The 18,720-nt window shown below is 49.4% G+C and overlaps 1 protein-coding gene across 9 annotated transcripts in view; it reads right to left on the bottom strand.

Annotated features, from left to right (window-relative positions):
* Positions 1-6,438: 6,438 nt before the first annotated feature.
* MIER3 (MIER family member 3) overlaps positions 6,439-18,720 on the bottom strand; it is a 29,052-nt gene continuing 16,770 nt past the window's right edge. For 6 of the 9 annotated variants that reach the window (XM_038758997.1, XM_038759002.1, XM_038759004.1 and 3 more), the window contains 7 exons: positions 18,501-18,573; positions 16,245-16,396; positions 15,309-15,390; positions 9,249-9,343; positions 7,593-7,720; positions 7,313-7,455; positions 6,716-7,179 (listed from right to left, as the gene is read on the bottom strand). In XM_038758997.1, the coding sequence (XP_038614925.1) occupies positions 6,716-7,179; positions 7,313-7,455; positions 7,593-7,720; positions 9,249-9,343; positions 15,309-15,390; positions 16,245-16,396; positions 18,501-18,573 (1,137 nt within the window). Of the gene's footprint in view, positions 7,180-7,312; positions 7,456-7,592; positions 7,721-9,248; positions 9,344-15,308; positions 15,391-16,244; positions 16,397-18,500; positions 18,574-18,720 lie in introns of all 9 variants that reach the window. The other 3 variants (XM_038758999.1, XM_038759005.1, XM_038758998.1) reach the window with 2 other exon arrangements.

Genomic DNA, 18,720 nt, shown 5'->3' with positions numbered 1-18,720 from the left:
TGTGATTGATTTTTACTTCCTTTGGTCACTCACGTATGGACTTACGCAGCCCCTGGGGTGCGGCGTAACCCTTCATCATCATCATCAATCGTATTTATTGAGCGCTTACTGTGTGCAGAGCACTGTACTAAGCGCTTGGGAAGTAAGGGTTAGCTAAGAAGCTAACCCTTCTCAGCTTTTACAAATGAGGGGGCCATACCACGTCCCCCTCGAAGCAGCGTGGCTCAGTGGAAAGAGCCCGGGCTTTGGAGTCAGAGGTCATGAGTTCAAATCCCGGCTCCACCACGTGTCAGCTGTGTGACTTTGGGCAAGTCACTTCACTTCTCTGGGCCTCAGTTACCTCATCTGTAAAATGGGAATTAAGACTGTGAGCCCCACGAGGGAAAACCTGATCACCTTGTAACCTCCCCAGTGCTTAGAACAGTGCTTTGCACATAGTAAGTGCTTAATAAATGCTATTATTATTATTATGTCCTTGTGACAGGAGCAACTCTTCAAACATCCATTCAGTCGTATTTATTGTGCGCTTACTGTGTGCACAGCACTGTACTAAGCGCTTGGGAGAGTACAATGCAACAATAAACAGACACATTCCCTGCTCACAAGCCCCATTTAGACAGCAGCGGAGCCCAGTCCCTAAGAAGCCAAGGGTTCCCTTGGGCAGAATCCAATCTGCCCCCTTCTATCAATCAATCAATCAATCAATCGTATTTATTGAGCACTTACTGTGTGCAGAGCACTGTACTAAGCGCTTGGGAAGTACAAGTTGGCAACATATAGAGACAGTCCCTACCCAACAGTGGGCTCGCAGTCTAAAAGGGGGAGACAGAGAACAAAACCAAACATACTAACAAAATAAAATATGTACAAGTAAAATAAATAGAGTAATAAATATGTACAAACATATATACATCTATACAGGCGCTGTGGGGAAGGGAAGGAGGTAAGATGGGGGGGATGGAGAGGGGGACGAGGGGGAGAGGAAGGAAGACTGTGAGCCCACTGTTGGGTAGGGACTGTCTCTATGTGTTGCCAACTTGTACTTCCCAAGCGCTTAGCACAGTGCTCTGCACGCAGTAAGCGCTCAATACGATTGATTGATTAAGCCTCCCTAAAAATAATAATTGTGGCATTTAACCACTTATTACATCGGGCACTGTACTAAGCGCTGGGGCGGATGCAAGCAAATTGGGTTAGCCACAGTCCCTTGTCCCACGTGGGGCTCCCAGTCTTAATCCCCATTTTACAGATGAGGTACTGAGACCCAGAGAAGTGAGGTGACTTGACCAAGGTCGCACAGCAGAGACGTGGGGAGGCCGGGATTAGAACCCAGGTCCTTCTGCACTCCCAAGCCCGTGCGCTGTCCACTAGGCCTTGCTGCTTTCCAGCAGTCCCTCTGTTGGAGATTCTCGGCTCCTTCCAGCCCGGACTCGGCATAGCAACACAGTTAACTGATTCATCTCATTCCACCTACATAGTCAATAAATCCAGTCTGTTCTACCTCATCATCGATGGTATTTACTGAGCACTTAACTGTGTACTGGGGCACTCTGTGGCACCTTCCCAATAGTGTGACTTCGGGCAAGTCACTTCACTTCTCTGGGCCTCGGTTACCTCATCTGTAAAATGGGGATGAAGACTGTGAGCCCCCCTGTGGAACAACCTGATCACCTTGTAGCCTCCCCAGTGCTTAGCACATAGTAAGCGCTTAATAAATGCATCATTATTAGTGCTGAAATCCACCCTTTCCTCTCCTTCCAAACTGATCCCGATCCCACCTTGCCTAACGCGTCGGCCTCCCTGCCTCCTCTCACGCACCAGCCCGTACTTCACTCCGCCGCCCAGAACGTTTTTTTAAAAAACAAAAAAGTTCGTGGATCAATGGAAAGAGCCCGAGCTCGGGAGTCCGAGGCCGTGGGTTCAAATCCCAGCTCCGCCGCTTGTCAGCTGGGTGACTTCGGGCAAGTCACTTCACTTCTCTGGGCCTCAGTTCCCTCATCTGTCAAATGGGGATGAAGACCGTGAGCCCCACATGGGACAACCTGATTACCTTCTATCTTCTTTTAGACTGTGAACCCACTGTTGGGTAGGGACTGTCTCTATACTCTGCCAACTTGTACTTCCCAAGCGCTTAGTACAGTGCTCTGCACACAGTAAGCGCTCGATAAATACGATTGATTCTACCCCAGCGCTTGGCACAGGGTAAGCGCTTAACAAATACCAACATTATTATTATTATTAAGCACTTACTATGTGCGAAAGCACCGCCGGGGAGGTTACAAGGTGATCGGGTTGTCCCACGGGGGGGCTCCCAGTCTTTATCCCCATTTGACAGATGAGGAAACTGAGGCACAGAGAAGTGAAGTGACTTGCCCAAAGGCACACAGCTGACAATTGGGAATGTGTCTGTCTGTCTGTCCTACAGCCCTCTCCCAAACGCTTCTTAGGACAGGTTACAAGGTGATCGGGTTGTCCCACGGGGGGGCTCCCAGTCTTTATCCCCATTTGACAGATGAGGAAACTGAGGCACAGAGAAGTGAAATGACTTGCCCAAAGGCACACAGCTGACAATTGGGAATGTGTCTGCCTTTCTGTCCTACGGCCCTCTCCCAAACGCTTCTTAGGACAGTGCTCCGCACACAGGAAGCGCTCAATGACAAATGAAATAAATAGATATGTACAAGTACATATCTATTCTATGTATTTCATTTTGTGAACATGTTTGGTTTTGTTCTGTCTCCCCCTTTTAGACTGTGAGCCCGCTGTTCGGTAGGGACCGTCTCTTTATGTTGCCCACTTGTGCTTCCCAAGCGCTTAGTACAGTGCTCTGCACACAGTAAGCGCTCAATAAATACGATTGATTGACTGATTCTTTCCACTGCGCCGGTTCTTTATTCCCCAGCATCAGCGATTCTCCCCACAAACGAAGAGGGTGGGGGTGTCCCCCCAAAGAAGGGGGGCATTTCAGGCTCCCCCGGCCCAGAATCGCAATTCCAATTCAGCCCCCGGGTCCACAGACTTACACACGATGACCAAGGGAGAAAGATTTCCAGAAGTTTATTTCCGGAACTGTACACCAGGTATTAAAGTACAACAAATACAAAATAATGCTCAAAAAAATCAGTGTTTATGTACAAATATTAAAATCAATGCAACAATAGCAACTTCCTCTTGAACATCTGATACTAAAACTTGTTCTGATTGTCACTAATTGATCTCAGACTCACAGAGACCTCATTTCCAACCGGGGCAAGTGGAATCACGGGTTGCCTAAGAGGAATGAATATTCATACCTACCATATTTTAAACAAGATACCTGCTAATAGTTTCCTCCTTTTAGTGAAAAAAATTAGGATTTTTTTTTTTAAAAAAAAACCAAAACATAGTCACCATGTCAATGTTTTATAAAGTATTTCAATTCCCATTTGTAGACAATGTGCTTGTTAACGCTGGGCAAACAGAATCACCTTATCGGTCAGTTTATCCGTTAGTTTACATTCAACGTTGAAACAAACTAGAGACTTTGGTTAAATCAAATAGTATCATTACGCGCTACCCGATCTGAAGTCCCCACCAGGTTTGTGACTCTCGATTTTAAAAAGGAAAAAAGGAAACCACTGCACAATTTCTCTGACCTAATTGTCCACACTTTAGTATTCTTCAGCAAACAGTATTGTACATCCTTCAAGTAAATCCAGCAGTTGGACCATGACAAGAGGAAAACTAAACATTTAAAAAAAGCTAGCGTGAAGATGAAATGACTAACAAAAGCAAAGTATTGCTAGAGTCACAGCACCAGTTACACTTCTAAATGAATCGGCTGTCTTCTTCGGATTCCCTGTACAGAAATGACGGTCTACCAACACTGCAACTGCTCATCATGGATTTTTGGTTTGTTCGTATGAAGGAAAAAAAAAAAAATGCGGCGAAAGAAAATGGAATTTATCACAGTTTGTTACAAGAATTGTGCTTCGACACAAGAATAAAGGCAACAGAGTTTCTCCATGATTGCAGCTCAATTGTGGTCACGCTAATCACTCCCCAACGCAATTCTTTTAATAAACGGTAACAAATTCTCCGTTAAAATGCTCAAACTGAGGGGAAAGCAGGCAAGTCCAGCTTTTAAAAGAAAATTCAATAAATAGCTATCTTACATGGATAAAGTCATAGTGGTACAATTTATGAATGTCACATCAAGCATGCACGGAAATGGTACTATACAACGGCAGAAGTAGTCAGAAAATATTGAATTAGATATCTAAAAAGATATGCAGAATTTACATGTATATACAAAATTTTGCAAATTATTGCCTCATTTCAACAAGGAATTAAAAGTAAACTTTTCCAGCTAGTTCGCTCCCCCGAGAGGCTAAAATCCGATCCGCGTTTAAAAATCTATCCGACTAGCCGGGACTTTTTTTTTTTTTTTCCTTTTCCCCCTCCCCTTTTCTCTCATACCATTTTCTGGATTTTGGTCCAAAAAAAAAAATCTCTTATTAAATAACTAAAGTGTCCATTCGACTCGCTGATAATCCAACCCGCGGCTGGGAAACTGGGCCGTCTCCACCTAAGGGAAAGATTCCGGCAATGCATAGATAAACTGAATTATAGTACTGCGTCGGCTACTGAGAATGGGCGCGTTCATTAAGTGCAACTGGTGGAAGCGTTCGTCGTCCGTGTGGGTCTGGTTCCGCACGGGTCGGCCGCGGGGGTAAACTTAAAATGGACAAGGATGGAAGGTCACGGCCGGCGTTCGGCTAAATTACAGCGGTCGCGTTGCTTCTCAACAGAAAGACGGAGGGACGGAGTTAAGCGCAAAACCCAGCGACGAGAGGCTGACCATTTGGGCAGCCCGTTGTTGGCTACCGCAAACCCGACAGGGCCGAGACGTCGGAGGACGGGCTATTTAAAAGGGTCGGCCGAACTACTTCCATCCCCCGTGCCGAACTCATTTTTACGGAAAAGCGTGCTGCCGCGCAAACACTGGGTCTCTTTAGCGAAGACCGCTCGAATACGCTCCTCGTGTAATTAACGGTGACGACGCGGTTTGTCTAATAAATACACCCCTCCTTTTCCAACCCGACCGGCCTCACTTCACCGCCTCCTACTCGATCCGCCCAACCTCCGAGTGACTTAGAATTACGAATCTCGCCAAAAGCCGTCGGGCCTTTTAAGTTTTGGTTTTGTTTTTTCTCCAATGCATCTAACCGGCGGCCGTCAGGTTGACAACGAGCAGGGCGGGGAAAGAAATGAGGTGCTCCTGCTTCCGCTTCTCTGTCTTCCGGAGGTTGGATGGACGCAAGGGGGAAGGGCTTTTAAAAAAGCTTACTACATCCTGACGCTCAACGGCCCGTTTTGCCGGCTCTCCGTCCGGAAATTTAAGGGGTCAGCCGGAGGGGAAGCGACAGAATGGCCCGGGGTGCCGGGGTCTCTAGGACTTCTCATTCACAGCGGGTTTGCGCTGAAACACGTCAAAACCCTCGGGCACGGGACACACCTGACCGTCCTCCGTCCGCCTCGACGGCTGAGGTCGGCCAGGAGCCGCGCTTGGCCGGAGACCCGCGGTTCTCGTGCCAGGAGTAAGGGAAGGAAGCCAAAACACGCTTCCAGAATCCGCCGCCTCGCCCCTAGAAACCGAGACAAGTCCCCCCTCCGACCCAACGCTCCGAACCGCGGCGTCCCGGGCGATGCACGAGGCGTCCCGGGCGGTAAAGCGTCTGAGTGATGGTGTCCCGGGGCCGCGCGGCCTCTGGCTTTCGGGGTCGACCGCCTTGGGACAGGGTGAGTGCCGCAACGGCCGGGGCGGTCCGCTTACACGGTGATCTCCGCAATGGTGGACAAAAACCCAATCAAAACGCAAGCTCGAGACTCGGAAACTGTCGCCGGGAAAGCTCGAGGACCCAGAGACCCTTCCTGGCGGGAAAAACGACTTCTCCCGGTAAGGAAGCCGAGGCCTAGAATTCCACCCCGGTTTCCACGCGGGGACCTTTCCCCTTTTCGCACACGCCGTCCCTCGGGCTAGCTTGCGCGGAGATGGACCAGTGGCTGTTTTAGTAACTGAAGTGCTCTAGAGTTGAGTATTACAATGAGAGAAGGTTCCGTTTTTTTAAAAAAAACATCCTTGCGTGTCTGTGCAGTTTAAATTAAAGAAACCCCACCCTGCTTTTCATAAAAACAGACAAACGAACGAACAGAAAAACCCACCAGCCCCTCCCTCCCCCCGTTCCAAATGCTACATTGAGCAGGGATCAGGATCAGTACCTGTAAACACTGTTTTTTTCCACTGCATCCATCACGCGGAAGGATTTTACACTAGAGGAAGCCACTCCAATCAGTTCAGGACGCGCGTGCTGGTTTTGAGATGGTGGCCCCCACCGTCTACTAGCTTAAAAAAAAATAATAATAAGTGTATGTGTGATGGTTGGGGGGGGAGGGGGGAGGGGACAGGGGAGAGAGGAAAGCCGAGCTTAAAGCCGAGCCACAGAGTTCAACGTCCGTCCCCGCCTCCGTCGACCGTAGGACGTCTCCACATTTCTGGATTGCAAAATGAAATCGCTCTTGATCAATCAAGATATAGTTCTGTACATACAAAGACATCACTGATGTCATAGTGGAAAGGGTTTAAACTTCCAGTGAAAGACTTAAGCCGACCCGACAGCGTCCATCGGGTCGGCCGGACCGCCCGCCGCCCGCGGGCCCGGCCCCGCCGCCGGAATCACTCGGAGTGGAGGGCGGTCTGCGGGTGGAGGGCGTGGGCGCCGATGAAGCCGTTGGCCTCGCCGGCCGACAAGCCGCCGAAGTCGGCCACTGAGACGGCCATTTTGGCACTGGTGAGGTGGTGCGTGTGATTCTCGAAGTCCACGCCCAGGCTGTTCACGGACCCGTCGCCCCCGAAGGGCTCGGGGACGGCCAGGCCCATTTTCAACCTCTTGGCCGGCCTCTCCGCCTCCTCGCTGCAGAGGTTCGCGGGATTCAGTTCCGAGTGGTAAAACCCCGTCTCGAATAGATTGAAGCAGTCGCTCTCGCCGTTGCTGGGTAGGGTGAGCAACTCTTCCGTTACCACAGGCACGTGGTTCGCCGGGCCCCGGGACAGACTGCCCAGCGGGGGGAAGCCGTCCTCCAGGCAGCTCACGTCGGCCGGCGAGTCGCAGACGGTCGCCGCGACGCTGTCGGTCAGGGCTGCGGGGCGACGGCCAGAGAGAGGTCAAGCCTTGGGAACACCACGCGCCGCCCGCCCTCCGGCCCGACGGGCCCCCGAGTGGCCCTTCCTCCCCCGGCGGGCCGAGCGCGAGGTCCGGCCGCCCCCTTCTACCTGTCAGGTCGCTGGCAGTGAAGGAGTTCAGGATGCTCAGCTGTTGGTCCGCCATGGGCTCGGTTCGGCTCGAGGTCAAGGCCGAGGAACTCACCGCTCCTCCGAGAGCTTCCGCTTCATCCACCAACCGGTCCATGTAGTCCCTGAGAGCACACCGATCCCCCCCACCGCCGGATTAGACGGAGGAACCCGGGGCCCCCGGACGCAGTCCTGAGACGGGGGAGATCGGCGGGGCTGGGATGACCAAACCCGCACGCCCGCGAGAGGCTCGGGGACTTACGTGACTCCGGGATGGTGGTTGTAACGCTTCTTCCCGAACCTCGTCTGCTGAGCGAAGTAGTCGTAGCGTTCGGATTTCTTCCACATGTAATAGAACGCCACGCATTCGGCGACGGTTCTGGTGCTCACCTACGAGGACCAAGCGGAAATGAGCCGGGAAAAAAGCCGTCCTTCGGTAACCGCCCCATCCGACGGCCGCCAATCTTCCCGTAGCTCCTCCTCGATTCTCCCCTGGTGCCGATTTCGCCGGGGAGCTCCTCCTCGATTCTCGCCTGGTGCCGATTTCGCCGGCCCACTTTTTCCACTGCCCTGGGACTGATGTCCCCTGCACACTGAAACGCCTGAGGATACCTGCTCGCTGAAAGCCGAACCCAGGACACATCCCTTGTGTCCAGTGGTCTGGAGGAAACCCCCTGCAGGAGGGCCCTTAGAGTGAGGAGGGTTCAGAAGTCAGAAGGACCTGGGTTCTAATCCCGCCACTCGTCTGCTGTGTGTGACCTTGGTGAGTTGCTTCACTACTCTGTGCCTCAGTGGCCTCATCTGTAAAATGGGGATTAAGACAGTGAGCACGGACTGGGTCCAACCTGACTAGCCTGTATCTACCCAGTGCTTAGAACAGTGCCTGGCACATGATAAAAAGTACTTAACAAATTCCATTAAAAGAAAGGTGCGGGGGCGGCAGTGACACAGGTGAGATTAGAGACTCCACTTCTGCCAGTGCTAACTGTGGGGAAACTGGGGCCCTTTCTCTCCGGAGGAGGGAATGAACATCTTGAATGTTGGGATACGGAGCTGGGAGCCCTCCATGCCCCAAAACTGGGCCGTCTTCTCAATCTGCTCCACGCTACCTTCTCCAACGGACCGGGCATTGCGAGGCTGGAGTACCCCAAGTTGCTAGGCGATAATGCTGACGAGTCGGGGGCTGAGGGAGGGCGAGCGGGGGACAGGCAAAGAAAAGCCTTTCCAAACTCCTCGCCCAAACCTCTCCGATCTTCCGCCGGAACCCAAAGGCTTCCAAGGAAGGCCAGTCCGTTCCCCTCCCGCTGACCCGGACTCTAACCCTTTCTGAAGCTGCAGGCGCACAGCGTTGGCTTCTAGAGTGCGTTGCCGCTTGAGGAACGCAGGGCTACAGCCGGACCTGAAGCCGAGCAGCACGGTTTTTTTTGGAGGGAGCAGGGGGGACATTTATGGTATTTATTAACCGCTTACTATGTGCCAGGCAATGTACGAAGTGCCGGGGTAGATGCAAGCTAATTGGGTTGGACGTAGTCCGGGTCCCACATGGGGCTCCCAGTCTTAATCCCCATTTTACAGATGAGGCACCGAGAAGTGAAGTGACTTGCCCTAGGTCGCACAGCAGACAGGTGGCGGAGCCGGAATTAGAACCCAGGTCCTTCTGACTCCCGAGTCCGGGCTCTATCCGTGCTGCTTCTCTGAAGGCAGTCTATATCACTGAGCCATGACCACTGAGGACTTTTCAAAGTGAAGCCAGCGTAAATATGAATAAAATCAGAATTCCATTTGGAAAAGGTCCGAACCGTCTTTCGAGAAAGGTCCTTGGTAAAGCTCACGGGCGGGAATAAGCCACTGCTTCTGGCTTGTGCACCTGAATTCATTCTTATACGGATCTGTTCCTCCCAACTTGCTTAACACGTACCTTATTCTTCTGTATAAGATGAAAATCCTTGCCGTAAATGAGAAGAGCGTGCTCGAAGTTTCTGCATTCTTCTTCTGTCCATGGTTTCATCTCTTCTAGATAAGACCCAAAACACAAAAATCACTTGTAGCACTCCACATTTTCCAACCAATCGATCCATCAATCAATCAACGGTAGTTATTGAGTGCTTGCTGAAGTGTAAAGACCACTTCAGAAGCATTTAAGAGAGCAAAATACAGTGGAGCTGGTAGGATCGTTCTCTGCCCACAAGCAGCTTACAGCCTAGAGGGGGAGGCGTTCATTAAAAAAAAAAATCCCATTAACTCCCAACACAAAGAGTTCCAATGTAGAAAATCATCTGACCTCGGCTAAGGAAATTCTGAGCTCATTTGATATCCAAATGATGCCAAGTCGGCGTGACCTCCTCTTTGGCAATATGGGCATCACGGTGCCCCTGCTTTGACAACACAAGGGATGCCACACTGAACAACAGGCAAGGCACGGCAGCTTACGTTGCTGAAAAGGGCGCGGAGATAATCTGTTCAAAGGCCACTGCCCGATGGGAGAGGCTGGTCATAAGGGGGCTGGGCGAGAGCGTGGGTGACCCATCGCTACAAGGGAAAAGCCAACTCAAGGGCAGGCCCCCCTGGGGTTGCCACAGGCCGTACCCCAAAGAAAAATCCAACACTAGTAGGTACATTGGCCCGCTTGCTGACGAAGCAGCAGTGACGTTCTGCCAGTCGGGGCGTCTGAGCAGCCCCGTGTAGTTGTGCGCTGCTCAACCCAAACGGAGAAGGGGCTAGAAAGTGGGCTCCCCTCAAAAGGCCTGCATCGCTACCTCAAATCTGGCTTAGCGGAGGAGCCCATCTGCTGGGCTTTGCTCTCGTGGGGCTGTAATGAACGGGAACCTGAGAAACAGAATGAAAATCGCCATCACATCAAGGGTCACCATGGCGACCGGCATCTCCTCAGCCCTCAGTGTGGCCAAAATAGCTCCGGGCCCACCTCAGGGGGGGCTCAGGCTCCCCACGGGAGCCAAGAGGTTCTCAAGCTCTCCGAGTTTCTTTCCCCCACAAGGAACAGAAGAGAAGTGGGGACCTCCGGGAAGCCAAAGCCAATCCGCCACCCCCTCCTCTATTGGTAGGTACCCTGAGCAGCCAGGGGATGCTTTGGTGAGTTGCCCTCCCTCCCCGGCTTGGCTACTGGAAGCTCAGGGAAGTCCAATCTCCCTCAGTTTCCCTCCTGCATCCAGGGGCCCGAGACCAAACGCCAACCCAGAGGTTTGAACCCTAACCGGCTTTTTAATTCACAAACTGAAATTACTTTGAATGAGTCAACTGAACAACAAATCTAAAAGAACTCCAATCCAAGGATTGCCTTTCTCTTGTCCTTGCTACTTTTCCGCAAGCGGCCTGGGATACCCATCCCTCTGATCCACTCCCCTGAGCTCCGAGTTTCAGGTTTGCGCCCTCCGGATCCTTCCCTCGGAGTGAAACAGCGCATGACTACTTTCCCTCACCCCCGGGGATTTTAGATTCTGGATGTCGAATCCCTCCAATGACTTCCACCTCCCAAAACAGAGAAGACCTTCCCAGATATACCCAAGGTTGAAACCACGATGCCTCCTGGATTATTCATTCATTCAACTGTATTTATTGAGCGCTTACTTTGTGCAGAGCACTGGACTAAGCGCTTGGGAAGTACAAGTTGGCAACATATAGAGACGGTCCCTGCCCAACAACGGGCTCACAGTCTAGAAGGGGGAGACAGACATCAAAACAAAACATGTGGACAGGTGCCAAAGTCATCAGAATAAATAGAAGTAAAGCTAGATGCACATCATTAGCAAAATAAATAGAATAGTAAATATGTACAAGTAAAATAGAGTGATAAATCTGTACAAGCATATATACAGGTGCTGTCGGGAGGGGAAGGAGGTAGGGTGGGGGGGGATGGGGAGGAGAGGAAAAAGGCGGCTCATGTTGGGAAGGCCTCCTGGAGGAGGTGAGCTCTCAGTAGGGCTTTGAAGGGAGGAAGAGAGCTAGCTTGGCGGATGTGCGGAGGGAGGGCATTCCAGGCCCGGGGGAGGACGTGGGCCGGGGGTCGACGGCGGGACGGGCGAGAACGAAGCACGGTGAGGAGGATTATATTAACGTTCGTCAGCAGAGGGTGAGACAGTGAGGATCACCGCAGCGACGAGAGGGCCGGAGGGCCCGACTGACTGTAAGCGCCGCAGCCCAAACCCGAACGACGGAGACAACCGATGGAATGAGAAGCTACGGACCCCTGGTCAGGCCGCCTAAATCGCAAGCTCCTGAAGAAAAAGGAAAGCTGCCAGGGGCTCTGTGACAACATCCCAATAGCCCTACTGGGGCCAGGAACCCCGGCTCCAGGTGAGAGCTTAGTGGAAAGGGCACGGGCTTGGGAGTCTGAGGCCGTGGGTTCTAATCCCGGCTCCGCCACTTGTCTGCTGGGCGACTCTGGGCAACTCACTTCACTTCTCTGTGCCTCAGATACCTCATCTACAAAATGGGGATTATAATAATAATAATAATGATGGCATTTATTAAGCACTTACTATGTGCAAAGCACCATTCTAAGCGCTGGGGAGGTTACAAAGTGATCAGGTTGGCCCACGGGGGGCTCACAGTCTTCATCCCCATTTTACAGATGAGGGCACTGAGGCACAGAGAAGTGAAGTGACTTGCCCAAAGTCACACAGCTGACACTCGGCGGAGCCGGGATTTGAACCCACGACCTCTGACTCCAAAGCCCGGGCTCCTTCCCACTGAGCCACGCTGCTTCTCTATTGTGACCGTGAGCCCCACGTGGGACAACCTGATCACCTTGCATCTACCCCAGCGCTTAGAACAGTGCTGCTCACATAGTAAGTGTTTAACAAATACTATCATCATTATTATTATTGTTATTATTACCACCACCCACGGGTGCTTCTCTTCATTCTTTCAATCGCATTTATTGGGCAATTACAGAGTGCAGAGCACCGTCCTAAGTGCTTGGGAGAGTACACAGACACATTCCCTGCCCACAACGAGCTTACGGATGGACTCCGAGATGCCAACCGCCTGGCAGCTAGGCATCAGTAGCATGGGCTCAGAAGGGCAAGAAGAGAGAGCCCCAACCAATCCACGTGATCACTCCGACGAGGGCGGCAGCAACAGCCCAACTTGCCGTTCCTCCTGATTTGACAAAAAGAAGGCCCACAAACACCAGTACATACAAGGCAGGCTACGAAACCTCTGCCAAAGCTGAAGAGATTTGGGGATGGAAATGTGTCTGTTATATTCTACTCTCCCGAGCGCTTAGTAGAGTGCTCTGCACACAGTAAGCGCTCAGTAAACGCCACCACCGATTCACCGATAGGCTCACCCACCTAATGAAGGGCTTTGACTCACTAAAGAAGCAGCGTGGACTACTGGAAAGAGACTGGTCCTGGGAGTCAGAGGACCTCAGTTCTAATCAATCAATCGTATTTATTGAGCGCTTACTGTGTGCAGAGCACTGGACTAAGCGCTTGGGAAGTACAAGTTGGCAACATATAGAGACAATCCCTACCCAACAGTGGGCTCACAGTCTAAAAGACTAATCACTGCTCCAACATTCGCCCGCCGTGTGACCTTGGGCAAATCACTTCACTTCTCTGCGCCTCAGTTCTCTCATCTGCACATGGGGATTCAATCAATCAATCAATCGTATTTATTGAGCGCTTACTGTGTGCAGAGCACTGGACTAAGCGCTTGGGAAGTACAAGTTGGCAACATCTAGAGACAGTCCCTACCCAACAGTGGGCTCACAGTCTAAAAGACTAATCACTGCTCCAACATTCGCCCGCCGTGTAACCTTGGGCAAATCACTTCACTTCTCTGCGCCTCAGTTCTCTCATCTGCAACATGGGGATTCAATCAATCAATCAATCAATCAATCGTATTTATTGAGCGCTAACTGTGTGCAGAGCACTGGACTAAGCGCTTGGGAAGTACAAGTTGGCAACATCTAGAGACAGTCCCTACCCAACAGTGGGCTCACAGTCTAAAAGACTAATCACTGCTCCAACATTCGCCCGCCGTGTGACCTTGGGCAAATCACTTCACTTCTCTGCGCCTCAGTTCTCTCCTCTGCAACATGGGGATTCAATACCTGTTCTTCCCACTACTTAGATTGTGAGTCCCACGTGGGACCTGACTATCTTGTATCTACCCAGGGTTTAGTAGAGTGTTTGGTGCCGAATAAGCACTTAACAAATGTCACAAATTATTATTATGAAAGACGCTCTGTGGCCTCATATGCAGCATTGTTGAAGAACACTATAATGTTCTTCTGAACAAGCCTTCCACCACAGAGGAAGTGGCTCGATAATGCATAGGAAACTGGTCAAATGTGAAACCAGGACCTGAGCTCGGACTTTTGAGAAAATTACCACTGCGGAGTGGTGAAAATAGATGCCCAAGTACAACAGGTACCGTCCATTTGACGATGCCACATTCAGCTACGAGCCCCAACGGTAAAGGATTTTTAAAATAATCCGGAACCCTTAGAGTCTAATCACGTTCTGAGCACTGGCGTGTAATTTTACACATCCAGAAGTGAAATACACTGTAAACCGGGGGTGATCCACAGAGTCCCAAGAGGAGAATATGCTACAGCAGACTTAGACTTCAAACACTGGTTAAGAATAGGGGGACGATCAGTCCCGAAGTACTGACTGAACGCTGACCTCCCTTTCCCAACAGACCTGCCTGTGACTGCAGAGAAACATGGTTCTTTCTGTGGGAAGGGGAGAGTACTTTTGAAGTGGGGAGGTAGATGTTCCCAACTTGCTTTGTCTGTTCCTTCTCCACTGTCCTTTAAAGTAGCAAAAGGGGCTTCACAGTGCAACAGGTCAGAAGCTAATACAGTTCCTACGAGCCTCTCTTTGGCTCTGTAGAAACCCAATGATATGCCTAAAAACTAGCTCAGTCAAGCTGGCCTTCCGCTGACCTTGTGGTGAGGGGAGAATCTTTCCTAGGCAGTTAGTGGACCTTTTTGTGAGGCAACTATTACTCTTAAAAAGAGATCGATTGTCCTAGATGCTCCTGCAGACTCTTTCAAGTGGCAGGATAAAAAGCCCGGCTTACTCTTTTTTTTCCCTCAAAATATTGTATAACATTATTATTATTCTCACACACATTCCTAGTGGCCTCTACAAAGGCAGCAAACACCGAAACAGCAAGGAGTAAAACATGCAAAATAAAGCCAACCAACATGCTGAACAGCAGGCTAACCACAGTGAATTTTATTACCATGTCAGACTTTCCCCTTTAAACGTTTCTCACAATAATAATAATAATAATGATGGCATTTGTTAAGCGCTTACTATGTGCAGAGCACTGTTCTAAGCGCTGGGGGGATACAGTGTGATCTGGTTGTCCCACGTGGGGCACACAATCTTAATCCCCATTTTACAGATGAGGTAACTGAGGCTCAGAGAAGTTAAGTGACTTGCCCAAGGTCACACAGCAGATGTGGCGGAGTCAGAATTCGAACCCACAACCTCCGACTCCCAAGCCCAGGCTCTTTCCACTGAGCCAAACTGCTTCTCACAATACCTGCAAAGGTTTTAGAAATATTGCGAATTCTTTTAAAACTATGACTGTTCCCACGGCTATCAGGGCGGAAAAAAAAAAAATCCCGAAACAGCAACAACAAAAAAATCGCTTTTAGAGAAATTAGTTACTTTTCCTGGAACTACTTTTTCGCCAGCCCTGATAAAGTTGTGGCCATCTCTTCTGGTGGCCTGATTGTGCCCTGACTCCTTAGTAAATGGGCCTGGGGAAAATGCACCCTTTTCTATTCTGAAGATTCCTGACAAAAAGGCTGGAAAACTGAAAAAGCAACATAAATGGTGGGAAAAAGCCAACATGGGATTTTTCTGTTAAAATCGATCCTGATAAGCACACTGTGCAGTTCTATCCCACCGTATCTTATAGATCGCTATACATGATCCACTCTGAAGAGACCGTTCTCTCCCAAATTCTCAACCTTGCTGGAAATATTTCTTACCTTGAGAAGCCTTTCCATTGCAGCAGTACCTCTCAATTGCTTCTTTAATGTTATGATTACATTTTAGAAGTTCATAAAGAGCCTACAGGAAATAAAGAAAAAAGCTTTAAAAGTAATCTCCCTAAAGTTTATACTGAATTCTATTTGGAATCTGGGCAAATTAGTTTGTGCCCAGAGCTTTATTAATAATAATAATGGCATTTATTAAGCGCTTACTATGTGCAAAGCACTGTTCTAAGCGCTGGGGAGGTTACAAGGTGATCAGGTTGGCCCACTGAGGGCTCACAGTCAATCCCCATTTTACAGATGAGGTAACTGAGGCCCAGAGAAGTTAAGTGACTTGCCCAAAGTCACACAACTGACAAGTGGCGGAGCTGGGATTTGAACCCATGCCCTCTGACTCCAAAGCCCGGGCTCTTTCCACTGAGCCACGCTGCTTCGCTACAGAAAATAAAGCTATTGATTCAAGAAAAAAAAGGACAAAATGTCTTCGGCTCTGGGATTCTTGCTATAATTCTGTATTTGCAGATTTGTCTGGCATATACGAAGCTATCTGGGGAGATCTTGGGGCCCTGAAGTTCTGCGGACGGTGATTTTCCTGTAAATTTAAGCCCTGGCAACTTGCTTTCCGGTTGGTCCTTTGAGTCCAAGTGATTGAGGGTTGCTACTTAGGCACGCTGATGGCCCTGTGGGTTTCCCCAAACTGAAAGTCTCTCCATGCCCGCGTTCTATATTTGGGGCCTCTAGTGTGGATCCTACGGTGAAATTAGCTTTTTTTCTGCTCGGGGCAGATAGGATGGCACCGAAGTTAAGTTCTCCTCAGCAAGGTTCAGGCCAAGAGGCCAATTTTTGAACCGCAAATATCCGCTCCCAAAATGACTGCCTTCCCATCTCCGCTGAACAGTCACGGTAAGCTCTTTCAAAATGATTGCGTACCTGTTCGTTGTCTCTTGTATGTGTTCCTTCGGAAAGCCTATCCGTCATCTTCTCGTTCCCAGTTCTTAGAGAGGTCTCCACGAGATACTCTTTAACTTTGCTCTCCACAACCACATGAGGACTCCAGAGCAACTGGTCTTCACTTTCATTCGCTGGGGAAGGAATGCCAACAGTAAACGCGGAACAATCGATCAATCAATCGTATCTATTGAGTGCTTACTGTGTGCAGAGCACTGGACTAAGCGCTTGGGAAGTACAAGTTGGCGACATTTAGAGACAGTCCCTACCCAACAGTGGGCTCACAGTCTAGAAGGGGGAGACAGAGAAAAAAACCAAACATATTAACAAAATAAAATAAATAGAATAGATATGGACAAGTAAAATAGAGTAAAAAATATGTACAAACATATATACAAGTGCTGTGGGGAAGGGAAGGAGGTGAGATGGGGGGGATGGGAACAATATTGAGCCCTCACACGGACGTTCCCAGAAACGGGTCCTTCCTGATAGAGCGGCATGGGATGGCTCATCCCACTCCAATTCTGGGAATCCCAAGCAAACAACCAAGGAGAAACCCTCTCATGCGTGGGTTTCCACCCCAACAGAAAATTGTCCTTTCTCCCTCTCTCTCTGTCTCACACACTCATCAGTGGACATTTTCTCATTAGAGAACCCAGTAATAGGGAACCAGACTGAGCTGCAAGCAAGTGTGGTGAGATTTCCCACTCAATGCATCTACCAACTCTGTTGTATTGGGCTCTCCCAAGCACTTAGTACAGTTCTCTGCAAATAATAAGCGCTCAATAAGTACCACTGATGATGATAGTAGGGTGGCCTGTCGGGCAACAGCATTTCACTTGACCAGAATCACTTTGGAGATAGTTCACAGCATCGGGGCTTCCGTATGAATTCCCCCAAGAATCTGGCCTTGTGAAATTTCTGGAAAGTTCAGAATCTGACAATGAAGAAGGCAGCAAGGATGTAAAGGTGAGATTAGTTGTGGAAACTAAGTTTATTCTTTATCGACTGTCGCCCAGATGTCTGAAATAGCTTTTACACTAAAACTGGGAGAAATAAAGCATCTTTGGGCCAAGTGTTAATGATCTAGGCAACTGAACTGGGGAGTCTTCCCGCCTGCAAATGCTCTTCTCTGATGAGTTCTCAGAATCCCACCGCAAAAGGACTGTTACCCCAGTCTCCCCCACACTGTTAACAGCCTCAGCAGCACAACAGGGCTCTCATTTTGAAACAGCTGGGAAGAACCACTAAAGGGAGAGCAGTGATGTTCCAGACACCTTAGAGAGGCAGGGTGGCCTAGTGGATAGAGTCAGGGCCTGGGTTCTAATCTCAACTCTGCCACTTGTCTGCTCTGTGACCTTGGGCAAGTTACTTCACTTTTCCGTGTCTCAGTTCCCTCACCCGGAAAATGGGGATTGAGAGTGTGAGCCCTATGTGGGACAGGGACCGTGTCCAACCCAATTACCTTGTATCTGCCCCAGCACTTAGTTCAGGTCCTGACACGTAGTAAGCGCTTAACAAATATCGCAGTTTTTTTAAATTATTATTACCCCACAATACAGTTTCTATACCTATCCTGGAATGACTTTAGGTTTTCTCCATGGTAAATTAAGGCACAGGGGTCTTTGGAAGGCCATATGACTCGACTTAGATTAGCATATTTTGGACACAATCAGGAGGGACTAATTCTCTGGAGAAGACACTAACGCTATGAAAAGTCCAAGGAAAACGTGGAAGACGCAGACCGGCAGCTAGATGGACAGAAACCATAAAAACGATACCGGAAGAACCGTTAGAAAGGTTACGGATTATGGCAGAAGACAGGACGTTCTGGAGAAAATATATCCATACAGTCACTCTGAATCGGAAACAACCTGACGGCATTTGATAGTACTAATAATACTGTTGGCAATCTACCTCTCTCTCTCAGTAATTCAACCAGGATCTGTTTTTAATTGCCCACGGTGACTGGGAAGCCTGCTAGCAATCAACTGATGGATAATATTTATTGAACATCTACTGTATGCAAAGCATTGGACTAGGCACTTGGGAGAGTATAACAGAATTAGTAGACTTGAACCCTGCCTCTGAGAGTTTTAAAACCTAATGGGAAAACACAGGCACTAAAAAGACATTTCAAGCTGGAAGGAGGAGGCAAAAGAGTGCAAAGATCGGTACAGTAAGTACTAAAGGAAAAAGTACTATTTTCGGGATAAACTTTTTTTAGAAACAACTTACTCTTTTCATTGTCACTGTACTTTCCCATGTAGGGGGGAATTTCAGCCTGATACTGCAAACCGACCATTATTTCCTGAAAGACAAGTTAGGAAAAATACATATGTTTTACTGTTACTCCAGTCCCCTCTTCTCTGCCCCTTAGTTTTGTAACCACCCAAAGACAGTTACTAGCTTAGAGCTCCTTTTAAGAGACCCTCCCGGTTTAGCGGAATTTTACGGC

Source organism: Tachyglossus aculeatus, chromosome 17, assembly GCF_015852505.1.
Source record: "Tachyglossus aculeatus isolate mTacAcu1 chromosome 17, mTacAcu1.pri, whole genome shotgun sequence".
NCBI lineage: Eukaryota > Metazoa > Chordata > Mammalia > Monotremata > Tachyglossidae > Tachyglossus > Tachyglossus aculeatus.
This window is presented reverse-complemented; position numbering and strand designations above follow the sequence as displayed.